Source organism: Trichechus manatus, unplaced genomic scaffold (assembly GCF_000243295.1).
Source record: "Trichechus manatus latirostris isolate Lorelei unplaced genomic scaffold, TriManLat1.0 scaffold00002, whole genome shotgun sequence".
Taxonomy (NCBI): domain Eukaryota; kingdom Metazoa; phylum Chordata; class Mammalia; order Sirenia; family Trichechidae; genus Trichechus; species Trichechus manatus.
The window spans coordinates 38,565,900-38,584,654 of record NW_004443938.1 but is presented as its reverse complement, the minus strand read 5'-3'; the positions used below and the strand labels follow the sequence as shown (position 1 = coordinate 38,584,654).

General features: G+C 36.4%; 1 protein-coding gene across 3 annotated transcripts in view; it reads right to left on the bottom strand.

Annotated features, from left to right (window-relative positions):
• Nucleotides 1-1,928: 1,928 nt before the first annotated feature.
• Nucleotides 1,929-18,755, bottom strand: part of HBS1L (HBS1 like translational GTPase) — a 98,995-nt gene continuing 82,168 nt past the window's right edge. For 2 of the 3 annotated variants that reach the window (XM_004368898.3, XM_023729985.1), the window contains 6 exons: nt 18,615-18,719; nt 16,150-16,240; nt 15,590-15,698; nt 6,772-6,872; nt 4,006-4,150; nt 1,929-2,524 (listed from right to left, as the gene is read on the bottom strand). In XM_004368898.3, coding sequence (XP_004368955.1) covers nt 2,513-2,524; nt 4,006-4,150; nt 6,772-6,872; nt 15,590-15,698; nt 16,150-16,240; nt 18,615-18,719 — 563 coding nt within the window. In that variant the 3' untranslated portion in view covers nt 1,929-2,512. The remainder of the gene's footprint in view (nt 2,525-4,005; nt 4,151-6,771; nt 6,873-15,589; nt 15,699-16,149; nt 16,241-18,614; nt 18,720-18,755) is intronic. The other variant, XM_023729974.1, reaches the window with a different exon arrangement.

Below are 18,755 nucleotides of genomic sequence, written 5' to 3'. Positions count from 1 at the left end.
TTTTCTTCATCATCCAAGTAAATTTTTCATTTCTGTGTTATGTATATATGTGTGTTAGGATATATCTGTTTACATGTAATGTTTCCAACCCCCCAAGACAAAGATCGGATTTATAAAGATACTGATAATAAAAGGCAATAATAATGAAAACTAAAAAAAAAATGAGGTACTTGGCTTACGTCGAACCAACTTATGACAGTCGCCAGAATGGAATGTCGTAAGTTGGGGACTACTTGTAGAATAAGCGGGCATCACAGTGCTATCATTATACAAATAACTATCATTACTCATACGTGGCAGGATGTTGTTTCCCCTTTACCCACTCTCTGCCTCCTCATCGTCACTCCTAGAAGAAGTATTGTAACACAAACATACCTCAGTTGTGCTATTAAAAATGGTTGATATGGAGTCTTTCTGGAAGACTTCTGTCTGTGTAATCCCTGAGTCCCACACTTCATAGACACTCTGTCTCTGCTTTGTTCTGAGCACCTCAACAGAGTGTCAGTGTAGACTTTCTGGTAGCTCTTCTGTCTAGAGCTGTCACTGTGTTTAGCCATATACTGGGCAGGTCTCTCTGCATCTGTCCTTTCTTGCTGATCTCAGAATGGTGGTCTGTGAGTGGCCAGGACTCCCAACATGAAGAAATAAGCAATGAAATGTGTGGCTGTATTCCTGGTGAACTGGATGCATGGACCAAGAAGCCCATGTTATTAGGGTCCATGCCTCTTCTATTCCAAATATATCTGGCAAAATTCTGTAAAATATTGTCAATAATAAGGTCTGGTCCCTGGTCAAAAAAAAAAAAACCCTTCCTGTAAAAATCGACTCTCAATAATCTTTCCCTTGGTCAGAATGGATCTTATTAGGGAGTCAAGAAGCTCCCCGGATCTGCTGCCTCCTGGGAGTTAGTAGTGAAGGAGTCTGATACCTTGTTAGATCCTGGAAAGAAAAAAAAAAAAAAGTTCATACTCATTCTGAGATATTATGGGTCAGAATAATTCTAAATAGTTCACTTGGCAGAGCAAGTCTTCTCACTGACTACATCAGGTATAAGGTCTATCTTCACTGGTTATCCTTGGCCATTTGGCCTAGAAAAACTGCTCCTTAATAGATTCTAACGTCCGATCCTCACAAGCATCTAGTCACATGTATTGATCAAGGCACTGTGGAGCTAGGTGGTAGTGGCTGCTTTCATAGCCTGTGGCCCTTGCAATACCAATTCAATACCCATTACTTGGGTTTGATTTTTATGATTCTCAGAACAGTGGTCCTGTGCTGGAGAAGGCGAACACCTTCTCCCTGCCAGGCTCCTACTTTCCTCTACATTGGTCATAGCTTCAAGTCTTCCCTCTGACCCAGCACTGCTCTTCCACCTCCGTAGGGACCTAAGCTTAGAGTTGCATCATCAGCACTTACTGTGTATAGCACTTGTAGTATGGGCCCCAGGCTTTTGGCCATGCTTTTTTGCTTGAGGAAAGGATCCCACCAGTGGGTTTTTTAAGATCGAATGTATAAGGTATAGCTGAATCCTGAGCCAGAAGGGTGGAGGGACCCTGCAACAATCCTCCACTCACTGAGGAACCAGGAGAGTAGGTGGTGGGACTGCCTATGGGATCCACCCAGCCTGACAGCAGTGTTCCAAGCCAGGTCACAGAAGAACACCACCTCTCCACCACCCACTGTGAAGATAAAGTGGGACTAGAGACACAGCTACCTTTTAAAAAATAAATATATACATATTACTTTTAATATTAAAGAAAATCAAATGAGACTACATTTGATCTGTGGTTGTTAGGATAAAAAGCAAGAACTCAGTGAAAGGACCAGGAAACTCTTAGGTGAAGAAGATTCCACACAACCCCCAAGTCATATTTAGTGATCGTGGTAGAAAAATCTCTTAAATGTCTAAGAAACAAAACACATTTTGCTGTTATGCTCAAACTAAGGCATTTATTATGGGCTTTACATCTTAAATTATATCTTGGTTCCCAAAGGAACAGCTTCCACTAATTCCAAATTAAGCTTTCAAAAGTTTGTTACATTCCTTGCTCAACACAAAACAGGTTAAATATTAACTACCTCAACAATCCAATTTAGTTACTTTTCCTTAAAAAGCGTGCAGCAAAGTTGAAAATCAAAAGAGAAAACTGTAAACATTTTATGGTTTGGCTAAAGTAGAGTTCACTTCATGATGATTCAATATCTTCTAATACGTATTTCTGACAGTTTCCATAAATTTCAGAAAGGTAAATCCATTTACTAAAATTTCAAAAGAAATTTTTTTTTTTTAAAAATGGAAGTGCAATAATATTAGCCTTTCTTTGCCAGTTGGCAACTTGAATTTTTGCAGGAGTGATTATTAACACTTCTTTGCAGCTGATTACAGCTTTACTTTTCTCTCATTTAAAAAATATCAATTGCACATTGTTCCTTCAACTGAATAACTGGATTCTTTAAAGACAGAGGTTAGCTGTTTCACTGCATTTGGTAACAGGATAGAAATTCTGATCCATCATTCTTTTATCTGTAAAGAAAACAGACAAACAAAAAAAAAATTTGCTGTAATTAATCATATTACTAAAAACAGTAACAAAAGGAAAATGACAGTGATGTAATTATTACATCAGGAAACTTCTCCCCCCGTAACTTTCTCCCTTCCCTAGTCATGTTATTTCTGAGGTTTAATATAATCGGTTATTTTCCACAAGAAATTCTCTTGCTTTTAGAATGTACTTTTACAAAGAATGCCCTGTCAGATTAAACATGATGCTGATGACAGCAATGATATTAGCTAACATGTACTGAATGCTTTACATGGGCCAATTACTGTGCTAAGTGCTTTGTGTGGATCATTTCATTTCACAGCAACTCTAGGAGGTTGTTATTGTTAGTTGCTGTACAGTCGATACCAACTCATGGCAACGCCATGTAGATTTGATTATCATACTTTTACAGATGAATAAATTTAAGGAGAGATTTTATACCTGTGCTGCTAGCAGTCGGTAGAACAAGATTACAAACTTGGGCAGTTTAACTCCAGAGCCTTTCTCTTCACCTCCACCCTACACTGCCTTCCACATATGTTTTACATAAATGATGTACATAAAGTTTCTTGGTGCTTTAGAAACTTAAGAATAAGATTTTACATGATACATGTGTAACTGAATTTTGATGCAACTTAAGAGTCTGTCCTCAAGTATACATCCAATTAAAGGAATTGAATAAGTTTTATGTAAACAATCATGAAATAATGAAGCCCCTTTAATAATATTCCTATTAATCATGGTAGTGTGGAAAAAAATTTCAGTTACTGATTTTTTCTGGGTTCATTAAGGCTATTTTCTCTAAAAGTCAACTTTACCTTGCATTATATAATAGAAACATTAGGAGTCCTGGTGGCACACTGGTTAAAGTGCTCAGGTGCTAACCAAAAGGTTGGTGGTTCGAACCCAACAGTCGCTCCACGGGAGAAAAATGTGGCAGTCTGCTTCCGTAAAGACTTTTAGCCCTGAAAACCCTATGGGTAGTTCTACTCTGTCCTACAGGGTCACTATGAGTTGGAATCAACTCGACAGCAGTGGGTTTGGGTTTTCTGAAACATTACTAGTATGTTAATTGAATTTTTTAAAAGATCATTTTAAATGAACTAAGAGACAATTATTTAAAGAAAAAAATTTAATAAGGGCTCTTCTATTATTTTAGTATGCGGTTCTAAAGCCATAGCTGTCTCCTTAAATTATAAAACCTCAGTCCACCATCACCACCTGTTGACAAAGTCGACTCTGACAGAACTACGCTCCATAGGGTTTTTAATGGCTGCTTTTTCGGAAGTAGATCACCAGGCCTTTCTTCCAAAGTCTGAGTGGACTTGAACTTCCAACTTTTTGGTTAATAGCCAAGCATGCTAACTGTTTATACCACCCAGTGACCTCAGTAATCATCTTTAAAAGGTAGGAAAAAAAAGACATCATAACCATGGATACGAAATCAATTACTTTAAAATACCTCAGTGACTACACCAGCAGCTATTGTAGAACCACTGTAACGCAGCATGAACCTCCCCAGTTCTTTAAAATCTTTGTATAGCTCAAGAGCGATTGGTCTTTGTGTCTGTAGCTCCACCAATGCATTCTGGCCTTTAGTCAACAACCTACCAAAAAAACAAGAAAAGGATATACAACAGAGGTGAATAAATAAATGTAATAACAACAGCCACCTGAAAAAGAGATATTTCACATTCAATAAACACATCAACAGTCTTTTAAAAACAAAAAAGAAAAAATTTAAATAAAAAGACATGCCTTTGAGTTTCCTGGGTTAGTTGAATGAAATGAGAGGCGTAATCTAGACTGAGGAAACATTAGCTAGTTCACATATGTTTTTTATCAGTCTTCTGAACACAACACTATCCCTTGAAGGACCACTATAACCTAAAATGCTCAAGGCCCCTCCTGACCAATGCCTTCCAGTTCATTTCTTCAGCTATAGATCTTTCCTGGGAAATTGAGAAGTTCTCTCATAAAAAATAGATTTTTTTTAAAAACAGGTTTAATCCTACAAAGGGGTTATATGCATTTTAAAAGACGAATACAATGCCCTATGTCTTCTCAAGTAAAATACTAATTGGTGGACATATGTGTTAGGAAGTTATTTGTAGAATCTCCTGGTACCAAAAGACTAAACTCCTAACTCATTCTCTCTCTCTCTCTCTCACACACACACACACACACACACACACACAGAGCCATAGGAACAGTGGTTCTTTAATGGATTCAGGATGAAAATCATTTAAGGAGCATATTCAAAATATGTCTGTTGAAAACAAAAGGGATGGGGCATGGGCCAGATTATGAAAGGTTTCTTACGTACGAGCAAACAAAAAGACACAAAACCTTGTACATGGGCCCCACCCAGGCTTACTGAAAGGAGTATCTGGGGGTAGAACCCAAAAAGGGACATTTTGAAAATGTTCTCCAGTTTATTTCAATGTGCTCTAGAAGGATAGAGAAAAGCAATTGTAAACTATCCTTTTAGGGACTCATAGATGACGCCAAACAGGTTTCTAAAAAAATATATCAAAGTTTCCAAATACTGGATTAGAAAGAACAGCATCTAATAAACTCAGAACCTACCCTTAATTTAGTTTCTAGAAAGTTCTATTTCATTCTACATAATCGAGTCTACTATATGCCTAAACTGGAATGAAGGGGAGAGGCCAAACCGTGCTGGTGCAAAATAAGAGAAACGAATAAGTTACATACACAGTCACAGGGAAGAGGGACAGGGAAAGCTAACATGACAATATATTAGACCATAATCATTGAGCTAGGAATTCATAACTCAAGCAGGAAGGGGAAAATTCGAGATCAGATATGATGAGCCAACTTCAGATTGAGAATTCTCCAAATCAATTGTCTAGGTAAAACAACCTGGCTTCTGCCAGAAAATAATAATAATAATACAATTAATGTGAATTACTTGACTACGTTAGAATCCTGGTTCTGCTACTTGATAGCTCTGTGACCTTCAGAATGATATGCAATCTCTCTAAGCCTCAATTTCCTCATCTGAAAAATGGGAAAAATAATAGTATCTGCTGCTTATAGCTGCTGAGAATATAAACCATGTGAAAGTATTAATGACAGAGCATAGGAGATAGTGGTCCTTAAGAAATGTTAGTTCTATATCACATTTCTCAGAACATTTATGGCAAAAACTCATCCCAGAAGCTAAAGATTCAGCTTAAAAATAAAGAACCATATTTAAGAAAGAGAGAAAGTAGCTCTTTCTTCCTAATTAAAGGAGAAACAGGTACAGGTTTAGAGCAGTGTGAAAATCGTCTCTTCCACTTGCAGCCAACCCATTAACCCATTAACCACCTTGGGCCTCCTACACAGGTGCAAAGGATGGGGAACAACCAAAGACTGAAAAGGGGGATTTCTGGGTGGGATTCCCCAGAGGGCTGAAGTAAGGAAAACCCCATAGCTGAAGCAGCCAAGTCAAACTGTGGTTAGTCTTTAGTTGAATTAGAGTAAGAAATCTGTATTTTGTAACATTCGTCTCTAGTCTTTTGTATTTTATTTTTATTTAGAGAACTTAGTTTCTCAGAAAGCATTTCCTTTAAAAAACCCTGATCTTGTCTCATCCAAAGGGGAATTGTCCACACCTAGCCCTGGATATTAATGGCAATCAGAGGGGACCAAAATAGTGGAGATGATCAGCTTAGCTTAAGGATCCAAGTGGACTTTGAACACAAAGGAACATGCCTTTCAGGTGGGGGTAAACTAGGGAATACACAGTATTGTAGATCACTTTCTTCCTGGGGTTGTTCTTCGCATAGGGAATGATTCTCATTTAAGGAAGTAATAAGAAAGTTGAGGAAAGCACCCCGCTGAAATTTGGAAGTAGTGGCTAGGCATAATTCAAATTCATCTTTAAAAATGTAGTACTGAGTTTTTAAATTTCTCCTCCCCCTCTTTTTTTTTTTTACATCTTCATGCTTGATATACACATATAAATTTATATTTACATTTTTACTTACAATTCACACCACTACCACCACATATAACCAATTATATTTAGCATTTGTATTTTAACAGAAGATTACATATTTGTGTTTGTTTTAATCCAGTCCTTGAAAAAAAATATGATTTCTGGAACAAGTAAAAATGGATTTACATACCACAAAGAGAAATACTATACAATCAGGTTAATTTGTAAGGAATTTGCTTAAATTGCTTGTGGTTATTATTTCTGCATTAAAACACTCACTTAGGCTTTTTCTTTGTGACTTCACCGGTGCTTTTGCTTAAGACACTGATGAGTCTTTTAATAACGGCAGGCTCACTGACAGTTTGGTAGTGTAACAGCACCTAAAACAAAAAATTGTAACATGAAAAATCTGTTGAGCAAGCACTTCCTGCCCTTTATTTTGGCACTTACACTTAATCAGATTAATTATATACAATTCAGCATACTGCCTGGAGTCTTTCAGGATCTCTAGTTGCTTCCTCTAAATCCCACCACTCTAACATTAGTTAACTTACTAAGGGACAAAGGCCACGGAAGGCAGGACAAATTTTGACACTGCCACTTACTGTATAAACTTTGGGAAATTACATAGCCTTCCCGTCAGTTTTTTTTCTTCTGTAAAAGGTAGAGGATAACAACATCTTAGGGTTTTGTAAAGATTACGAGAAAAAAATCATCAGGACAATTACTGTTATTAATATTATAAGGAGCAGTAAGAAAAGAACCTGAGATTGAACCCCAAATCTTTCACTTTACTCTCTATCTCCAATTTCCTCAGGTGTAAAATAACATAAGTCTTACAAGGTTGTGAGAGGAATTAATAGAATTGGATGCAGTGCCTTACATAGCAGATGTTTCAACAAGTGTGAATCATTTCATCATAAAAATGAAGAAGGGCCATGTCATAGTCAATAGCAATTAATATATTCATTGTTAGAAAATGAGAATAAAGTATTAGAAGTATAAAAGTAAAGAGAAAAGGGAAAAAAGCATTGTGTGATATGATTTACGTGTATTATTTAATTTATACAAGAGGTTAGCCAGGATTTGAGGTCAGACAGCTGGGTTCAAATTCTGACTTACCACCTTCTAACTGTGTGATTCGGGGCAAGTTCTTTGACAACCCACTACTCCCACCATCCCAGCCTCAGGATCCTTATCAGTAAAATAAGGAAAATCAGATAATGCCATTTTTAAAGTGGTATCCAACAAATGATAAATACTCAGTTCACTGATGACCTTATACATTAGCTATTATTGTCCATGTTTTGTTAAGGAAATTTACTATCAGAAAGATTAAAGTACCTTAATGTGGCCATGGCGATATGTGCCAAGGCTGAATTTTATGCTTAGATACATTATAATTACAAACCTCAAGATACTGCCACTACAGCTTACTAAGGAACCTGTAGAAATCACATGGATGGAAACTCTCACCTTATAAAAGAGGAAGCTGAGGTTTGGAGAGAACCTAATCCAAACCAGAATATAGTTGTTATTATTCAAATAATAAGCATTAAGTGTACAATATAAGTCTTTATGTGTAAATGTCTATAGTTTAGATACAGTAGAAAAACCAAATCTCCAGCAAGGACCAAAGCTATTAAAGTTCAGTTGGCTTGTAAATACCATTTTATGCTATGTTTGAAGAAACACTAACACCTCTACTCCGGAATTTTCTGGCTAAAATAGTTGGTACATTCGGAAAACAGAAATGCTAGATCAATGGGGATGCACAACCCTGAACTTTGGAGCTTTCTGAATACTGAGGTAGGAAGTCATTCAAGTAGCATCTTACCAATTCTATTTCTGTCTACTTCTCTCTTTCCCGCTGTGACAACAGTAGTCCATGACACTCTCATCTCTCATCTGAACTAAAAATACAGGCTCCTACCTGGTCTCTCTGTCACTACTCTTATCCCTCTTATAAACTTTTATTCATATAACTTATTCTTCAAACTGATTATCAGCATGATTTTTTCCAAAATACAAATTTAATGACATTTCCTTGCTTTTTAAAACCCTAGAAACTTTAATTCCACCACAGGGCATTAAGATTCACCTCAATGTGACCTTTGCTTACCTCTCCAGCCTCATCTTTCTCCATTCTTCCTTGAAATCTATATTCCAGACATACTGAGCTTTCATTTTCTACATGTACCAACTTTCTAACCTTTAGGCTTTTGTATGGCTATGCCCTCTGGTTAGCACACATTACCCATCCCTGCTGTTTCACTGGCTAACTCCTACACATCCTACTCAACTTCCAGATCCCAATATAGAATCACTTCCTGCAAGAAGCTTATACGATAACTCCTCTACATAACATCTCACTTTACTGTAACTGCTAGTTTAAATGTCCATCATTCTATATAAATATAAATTCTGTAAGAAAAAGAACTATGTATACCAGTGCCAGACATTTATCTGGCACTCAGGAAGTACTTGTGGAGAAACACAGTAAAAACACATGGAGAAAATCAGTCATACAGCGTTTAAAAAAACAAAACATTCACATGAACCTCCATCACTCTACAAAGGCAAAACTGGTTTCCTTTCTCAAAGGCATCTGACTGCTGTGAACTGGAATGCTTCCTAAAGAATTAACAACCAATTCTTATCTTAGGATAAAAATTGTCCCAAAGTGGATTCAGGACTCAAATAACACCAGTGTAACGTAAATATAGGTCTAAATATCTAAGTGTCTGCCAGTTTGTCATACTGTGGTGGCTTGCATGTTGCTGTGATGCTGAAAACTTTGCCACAAGTATTTCAAATACCAGCAGGGTCACCCATGGTGCTATTCATAAGATCTTCACTGGCTAATTCTTTTCGGAAGTAGACCACCAGGCCCTTCTTCCTAGTCTTAGTCTGGAAGCTCAGCTGAAACCTGTCCACCATGGGTGACCTGCTGATATTTGGAATACCAGTGGCATAGTTTCCAGCATCACAGCAACACGCAAGCCCCCACAGTACAAAAAACTGACAAACACGTGTTCTGTTGTACATCGGGTCACTATGAGTCAGAATCGACTTGATGGCACCTAACAACAACAACAACAAACACCCATGGTGGACAGGTTTCAGCAGAGCTTCCAGACTAAGACAGTAGGAAGAAGGACCTGGCAGTCCACTACTGAAAAAATTGGCCAGTGAAAGCCTTACGAATAGCAACAGAATATTGTCTGATATACTGCCGGAAGATGATCAGGTTGGAAGGCACTCAAAATATGACTGTGGAAGAGATGCCTCCTCAAAATAGAGTCAACCTTAATGACCTGGATGAAGCAAAGCTTTTGGGACCTTCATTTGCTGATGTGGCACAACTTAAAATGAGAAGAAACAGTAGTAAACATCCATTAATAATTGGAACATGGAAAGTACAAAGTATGAATGTAGGAATACTGGAAGTCGTCAAAAATGAAATGGAATGCATGAAGATTGACATCCCAGGCATCAGTGACCTGAAACGGACTGGTGCTGGCCATTTTGAATCAGACAATCATACAGTCTACTATGCTGGGAATGACAAATTAAAGAGGAATGCGTTGCACTCATTGTCAAAAAGAACATTTCAAGATCTAGCCTGAAGTACAACACTGTCAGTGATAGGATAATATCCACACACCTACGTGGAAGACCAGTTAATACAACGATTATTCAAATTTACACACCAACCACTAATACTAAAGATGAAGAAATTGAAGATTTTTACCAACTTCTGCAGTCTGAAATTGATCAAACATGCAATCAAGATGCATTAATAATTACTGGCAATTGGAATGTGAGAGTTGGAAACAAACAAGAAGGATTGGTAGTTAGAAAATATAGCCTTGGTGATAGAAACGATGCTGGAGATTGCATGATAGAATTTTGCAAGACCAACAACTTCTTCATTGCAAATACCTTTTTCCAACAACATAAGCAAGGACTATACACATGGGCCTTGCCAGATGGAATACACAGGAATCAAATCGACTACATCTGTGGAAAGATACAATGGAAAATCTCAATATCACCAGTCACAACAAGGCCAGGCACTGACTGTGGAACAGATCATGAATTCCTCATGTACAAGTTCAAACTGAAGCTGAAGAAAATTAGAACAAGTCCACAAAAGCCAGAGTATGACCTTGAGTATATCCCACCTGAATTTAGAGACAATCTCAAGAACAGATTTGACGCACCGAACACTAATGAACAAAGACCAGACGAGTTGCAAAATGACATCAAGGACATCATCCATTAGGAAAGCAAAAGGTCATTAAAAAGACAGGAAAGAAAGAAGAGACCAAAATGGATGTCAGAAGAAACTCTGAAACTTGCTCTTGAATGTACAGCAGCTAAAGCGAAAGGAAGAAATGATGAAGTAAAAGAGCTGAACAGAAGATTTCAAAGGGCAGCTTGAGAAGACAAAGCAAAGTATTATAATGAAATGTGCAAAGACCTGCAGTTAGAAAACCAAAAGGGAAGAACACGCTCAGCATTTCTCAAGCTGAAAAAACTGAAGAAAAACTTCAAGCCTGGAGTTCCAATACTGAAGGATTCTATGGGCAAAATACTGAACGACACAGGAAGCGTCAAAAGATAATGGAAGGAATACACAGAGTCACAGTGCCTAAAAGAATCGGTCAACGTTCAACCATTTCAGGAGGTAGCATATGATCAAGAATTGATGGTACTAAAGGAAGAAGTCCAAGCTACACTGAAGGCACTGGCAAAAAACAAGGCTCCAGGAATTGACGGAATACCAATTGAGATGTTTTAACAAACGGATGGTGCGCTGGAAGTGCTCACTTGCCTATGCCAAGAAATTTGGAAGACAGCTACCTGGCCAACCAACTGGAAGAGATTCATATTTGTGCCCATTCCAAAGAAAGGTGATCTAACAGAATGTGGAAATTATTGAACAATAATATTATTAATATAATAGGAAGTAAAATTTTGCTGAAGATAATTCAAAAATTGTTGCAGTAGTACATCAACGGGGAACTGCCAGAAATTCAAGCCAGATTCAGAAGAGGACTTGCAAAGAGGGATATCATTGCTGATATCAGATGGGTGTTGGCTAAAAGCAAGGAATACCAGAAAGATGTTTACCTGTGTTTTACTGACTATGAAAAGACATTCAAATGTGTAGATCATAACAAATTATGGATAACACTGCAAAGAATGGGAACTCCAGAACACTTAATTGTGCTCATGCAGGACTTGTACATAGACCAAGAGGCAGTGGTTAGAACAGAATAAGGGGATACTGCATGGCTGAAAATCAGAAAAGGTATGCATCAGGGCTATATTCTTTCATCATACTTATTCAATCTGTATGCTGAGCAAATAATCCAAGAAGCTGGACTACATGAAGAACTTGGCATCAGAATTGGTGGAAGACTCATTAACAACCTACGATATGCAAATGATACAACCCTTGCTTGCTGAAAGTAAAAAGGACTTGAAGACACTTACTAATGAAGATCAAAAACTTCATTATGGATTACATGCCTTCAGTATGGATTACACTTCAACTTAAAGAAAACAAAAATTCTCACAACTGGACCAATAAGCAACATCATGATAAATGAAGAAAACACTGAAGTTGTCAAAGATTTCACTTTACTTGGATCCACAATGAACGCCCATGGATGCAGCATTCAAGAAATCAAAGGACATATTGCATTAGGCAAATCTGCTGCAAAAGACCTTTCAAATGTTCAAAAGGCAAAGACGTCACTTTGAGGACTAAGGTGCGCCTGTCTCAAACCACGGTATTTTCAATCACATCATATGCATGCGAAAGCTGAGCTGGGCAATGAAGAAGGAAGACTGAAGAAGAATTGATGCCTCTGAATTTACAGTGATGAAGAATATTGAATATACCACGGACTACCAGAAGAACAAACAAATCTGTCTTGGAAGAAGTACAGCCAGAACACTCCTTAGAAGCAAGGATGGTGAGACTTAGACTTCGGACATGTTATCAGGAGGGACCAGTCCCTGAAGAAAGACATCATGCTTCATAGCGGATCAGTGAAAAAGAGGAAGACCTTCAACGAGATGGACTGACACAGTGGCTGCAACAACGGGCTCAAACGTAGCAATGATTGTGGGGATGGCACAGGACCGGGCAGTGTTTTGTTCTGCAGTACACAGGGTCAATAGTGGGAAGTGACTAGACAGATGGCACCTAACAACAACAACAACAAAATATCTAAGACACATCTCTTTCACAACAGACAACTCAGGTAAGTAGACAGGATTCCCTTCATTTAGCTTAGGCGTGACTAAGAAACTGCTCTCTATGGCTTGCCAAATTCAGAAGAAAGGCGGCATGGGACCCTAACTAAATTCCTTCTAACTTTTGTGAACTCTTTGTGGGTTCTGGGGTAAAATCAGGGAGGGACGAAGATTGAGTTGTGGCAGTATGGGATTGGGTCAGTTTATTTGTAGAGCTGATAAGTAGTGGCTCAAAAAAAAACAAGTAGTTGAATATATGACTGAAAAAAAATCTACATGCAGAAAAATAGGAAGTGATTAGATATATCTTATATTTTAATTCATGTTGTACATAACTCAAAGTCATCTGTAATTCAAAGCAATCTGCAGTATCGTATAGTAGGAAAAAAAATCAATGGTTTTCAGAGCAAAAAGTGCTGAGTATGAGACCTGACTCAACCACTTACTATTCATATAATCATAACCTCTTGAGTCTCCAATTCCTCGTCTGTAAATGGGGACAATAATAATGAAGATCCACAAACCCTTAGCTGGGATTCAAAATCTCTAAAGACTGAAAGCCGGAAGTTTTTTTTTCTAAATCTGTTGCAACCCCTTTGGCAGCAAAACCAGACGGGAATTTAAGTGAGGTAATTTATAGTCCTTATTTATCCCACTTCCTATTGTGCTGCAGAAATATTAACACATCTGATTACAGTGTGCTGCTCCATTCTCTGTTAGGGGTTTTACATGTGTCATATTACATTTCTAAAATCCAGAAATATCTGAATTCTGAAACACACTGGCCTGAAGGGTTTCAGATAATGGTTAGGATTCTGTACTTGATATGAGGTTGTGAGAACTGAATTATCTAGTGTTCTATAAACTATAATGGGCTAAATAATATGTTAGGTGCCCAAATAAGTCAAGTTACTATTTTCCTAAAACCTACAGGTAACCTATTTTTAAAAAATACCAAATAAGATGAATTTAGTTAAAATCAAATCCATTCTTCTATTTTTCCTCTTAAAAACATACAGAGTTTACCATATAAACCAAGGGAAACCTGAATATACTTATGTTGCATTAAAACTCAGTCCCAAAATAGTGAAATTTTCATTGCTTAGGAGCCTTTCCTTGGTTAAAAAAAAAATCAAGTTTTTTCCAATAAGGAGTGGTCACTGAATTGACTGACAAAATTTGATCTTCTTTTCTGAAACAAATTTCATCCGGGTATTTGTGAATCAGTATATTCAGGTGGAATCTCATAAAGCTGCACTGAAAAACTTTCAATTCATGTTTATTTTTAAGAAACAACAGTAGACAGGAAGACAGTATTACTATTCAAAGTAACTACTGACTTCTTGACCTCTCTACCTCTACATTGGCAAATATTATTGTTGCATGAGTAAAAACATACAGTAACCAACCTCTCCGCCTTTTCCCTTGTAGGATACGTTGCTTTCTTGCTTTCTAAGAATGAGTTCCGTTTACCCATACGCAATCAGCTCGTAGTTACTGTAGTTACCGTGCTAACTATACGTGAATTCTGAATATTTAAAAATTAAATATTTTCAACTGTAGCAATTTTTTTGGAAAGGGGCTTTTACTCTTTTTTAGCATGTAGGAGAAATGTAATTACAAAAGTACTTAGATGTATCTTACAAGTGTAATTTTTATATGATCATATTCATATAAAAAATAGCTATGAAGAATTATAAGCAAAGTACACGGTTATTGCTTAATTTCAAATACAGACATATCAACATAAAATTAATTTCAATGACCTAAATAAAAGTATTCCCAAATCTAAAACACTATCACTAACTTGAAAAAGTTTAAAGGTCCAATGTTACTATTACTGTCTTATTTTTATCTCAAAGATGCATCAAATGGTGAAAATGACCCATTTATATTTCCAAGGGCAAAGCATTTAATTCCACTGAGATGAACTGGTTTTATTATCGTGCAGAATCTATACTATATGAGCTGATCAGACTAAAGAAAGTCTAATGGGAAAATGTTCATCTGTTAACTAACAAAAGCAAGGTACCAAACTATGAAGCCTATGGTTCCAAATGTAAGAAAAAAATTACACATAAAACAAGGAATTTCTGCTATTGACAAGCCATATCTTTCCTGGATAAGTAACATTATAGTATCAGATCTCCCTCTCCCTATCAAACGTGCATTTTAAAATGATACTGGTCAATGATGACCTGCAGACCAGCCTCACAGTACGCAGGGTCTTAAAGTGCTGCTTCCGCACAATTAGGGACTCCTCTATGTGGAAAAGCTCCAGGACGCACCCATAAATACCACTGGGTGGATAATACTGTACGTACATATGAAAATACACTGAAATCTAAACAGTAATATGGATTCTGCATCTACAGAGCATTCTTATTTTCTTTTTTCTTTTTGTGTTTTACAAAATTTTCTCTAACAATGTAATACTTTTATAATCAGAAAAATTACTTATAAGCATTATTAAACGAAACAAAAACAAAGACTCAACCTAAGATTAGTTAAGTGGCCTTTAAAACACAGTAAAAAGCATTTATTTACCATTTCCCCTGGGTGAATTTTATTATCATCAGTCTGTAACATATTGATTATAAAGTATCTTCTCAATGCCTCTTTTTAAAAAATCCTCAGGATAAAGGAACAAATAAAAAACAGTAATAATTTCCAAATTCTAATTTTATGTTTTTCTGAGTTAGAGTAATAAGATATTACTTGAAAATAACTATAGCATCAGTGCTTGTAAAGAAATTTACTATTTTTTAAGATAAAGTTATTTTGACTTTATAAAACAGTAACAGTAAAGCATTTTGAAACTTACAGGAAATCCTTTAGTGACAGGAATTTCAATATTAAAGATGAGGATTCGGGCTCTGAAACGAGTGCAAGCTTTAATGGGATCTCTGGGGCCACAAAATATGCAGCCAACACTGTAGCAAAAACAAATAAAATAAATAAAGAGGGAAGGTGGATGGGAGACAAATAAATTTACATCCAGTAGGAAAATCTCTAAAACCGTTTACCAAGAAAGTAAAACAATTAAGTAAATTAAGGACTTTTACTAAATACTCCTTTCTGAGCTTAAAAAAAAAAAAAAAAAAAAGCATGGTTTATACCATTAGCCTTCCATTATTTTTTGACACTGCAGATTTCACTTAAAGAATATGACAAGTATGGGTACTAACTTGTATTAATTCCAATTTTAAGTAGATTCGGTATTCTTTTCATTCCTATACTTCCACTCACTGGTGTCTATGTTTGACCAAATGAGATTCAAAATTAATACTAATTCTTTCATACGAGCTAGTGGACTGCAAAGTCTTTGTGTTTTGAGGTCCTATACCCAAATTGATGGTTGCTTAAACTCATTTTCACACTCACTTGATTTTGATGATATCCATCCCAACCAACGTAAGACTAACGTGATCTCCAGCTGCCGCCCAATCGACAGGTTCATCATGCAGGGTGATTCCTGGAAATGAGTAAGAACCAAAGCATACAGTGAAACACCTCAATGTCAAACCATAACAACCAAGAGAGTCTGGCTGATTTGTGCTTCATCAGACAGTACTCATCATTTTCAATATGAATGGATTGAGAGTGACAAGTGTAACTGTGAGCGTTGCGGAAACACACTTCCTCTAGACTTCACTCTTCTAGAACACCACCCTAAACATAAAGTGACTTCTATTTGCCCATAAAAGGATGATTTCTGCTTATTTAATCAAGATTTTTATACTCATTTACTCAGCTGATAGATTCATTTAAAAAAAAAAAAAACCTCATTGCTGTTGAGTCCATTCCAAGTCATAGTGACCCTACAGGACAGAGCAGAACTGCCCTATGGGGTTTCCAAGGCAGTAAATCTTCATGGAAGCTAACTGCCACATCTTTCTCCTACAATAGCTGCTAGTGGGTTCAAACTGCCAACATTTCAGTTAGCAGCCAAGAACTTAACCACACAGGTTCTATTTAAATACTTCACTTATAATAATGGATGCAGGCTTAATAACGGCACAATTCAAATTATTTTTAATAACATAAAATATAGGACTGGGTAAGACACCTAGTAATATTTTATTCTCTTGACCTTTGCTTTTAATTAGACAACCACTTAAACTATATAGCCTGTCTTCTCCAAGTAATCCATGGGGATTAGTGCTCAGTCAGTATTTCAGAGGGTCCTCATCAGCCCCCTCAACTATCCTTGGCGCAAAAAGAATTCTTCCCAGAAAGAGCTCTGCATACTGATAACTGGTTTATGAAAAGAGATACTTTTAAGAAAACAATGATAATAAAATTTAATTGAAAAATGATTCCAGGTGTTGCAGATACCTATACTACCTAGAGATAGTTCTGGACAGCAATTCCAAAGGGCAATACTCAGTCTATTCAAAAGCTTTTAAAAGAGATCCCGTATTTTCTGAACATAAGGGAAAATTTATAGAGAAAGTTTCTTTCTATTGGAGCTTGGTCCTTTTGATGAAGACAGTGTATAGGCCATCCACTGTGCAGTAGCCCTTGATTAACCTGTTTTTAGTAAATTACCACCTACTCATGTCGTTCTGAAAATACTCATTTTTTCCACGCAGCATACTCTTAACAGACAGTTTATAGACTTTAAGAGTTCAAGGAGAACTATAAGAGCTCTGAGAATTATGATTCTGGAGGTCATGAGAGAGTTAATCTGTAAGGTCTGATAAATTTGGGATCACAGTTTAATTCATGTCTGCTGATTATGAGAAAAGAAAATCTTATTCTCAAAGTAGCATGCTAACAAAGAAATTAGTATTTCAAAGTTTTGTAGCCCTTGATCACCTAAAAATACCAAAAGCAGTGAGCTATACTTACAAACATTCCCTTACTTATCTTTACATTTAGGTTACACTATGTTACCAAAGCAGATATTCATTAATTTCTTATCATCTTCAAGAAATTTGCTTTAAAAGTGAATAGATTCATTCAACCTAAATGTACAATGAAATTTATAAACTAGTCAGGTACAACTCTGAATATAAACTATAAATTAAAAATAAAGGAAAAATACTGAAACTATATATATATATATATATATATTCCCAATAGATCATACTTAAGTTTAAATTTCTTACAAATAATATTACAGTATAAAATAGATCTTCAACAGACTGAAGTCAAAGGCTTAGTTAGAAGCTAGATCAATGTTAAGTATGGAATTATAAACTTTTAATCAGAATTCAGAAAAGAATCAATGTGTAAACGTAAGGACGCATGATTAAAAGGTAGAAATGGTGGTCAGTCATGAAAGGATGCACGTTAGGTCTATATGCAAAAGCAGGGACTGTGGTTCTTTACACTAGTTCAATTTCTCTTTCCGACATTAGGTTTTTCTTTATTTGCATTTTATTTGCATATTTATATCTTCCTGTAAAATATGTTTTTGGTATAAACATGATCAAAGCTGTTAACTTGTAGTAATTCTGAAATACACATTGCAAACAACAGATGGTAGCAGTCTGCTTTGCCAGTGACTACTCCGTGTCAGGTTAGGTTTAGATTTACTTTCTGCTACACATTACGATTTTAAATGTATCTGTCAGGTGTCTATACATTTGATTAAACCCTAACCAGACTTCCTGAATCAGTGTCAAAAAGAAAACGTTGCCACAACTGGAATATTATATGTACATATATACACCCATAGTCACATCAGAAAAAAATCGTTTAATGTTTTCACAGTCTTATCTTCAACAGTTAGTATCATTTTGACAGTTACAATTTCAGTAAGCGTTAATAACTAAACTACTTAAAATAATCTGCTGTCTTAACTTTAAGGTTTGTTAAGCAAGAGTCTCGAGGAGGAATACCTTTTGCAGTACAAGTTTCGTTAGGAGGCATTGCTAGTAGTCGGTCACCAGTCTGGATATAACCAGCTTCAATTTTGCCAGTTACACAAAATCCAGATCCTTGATCTGCAAAGCATATCAAAATCTCATACAGATTCATAT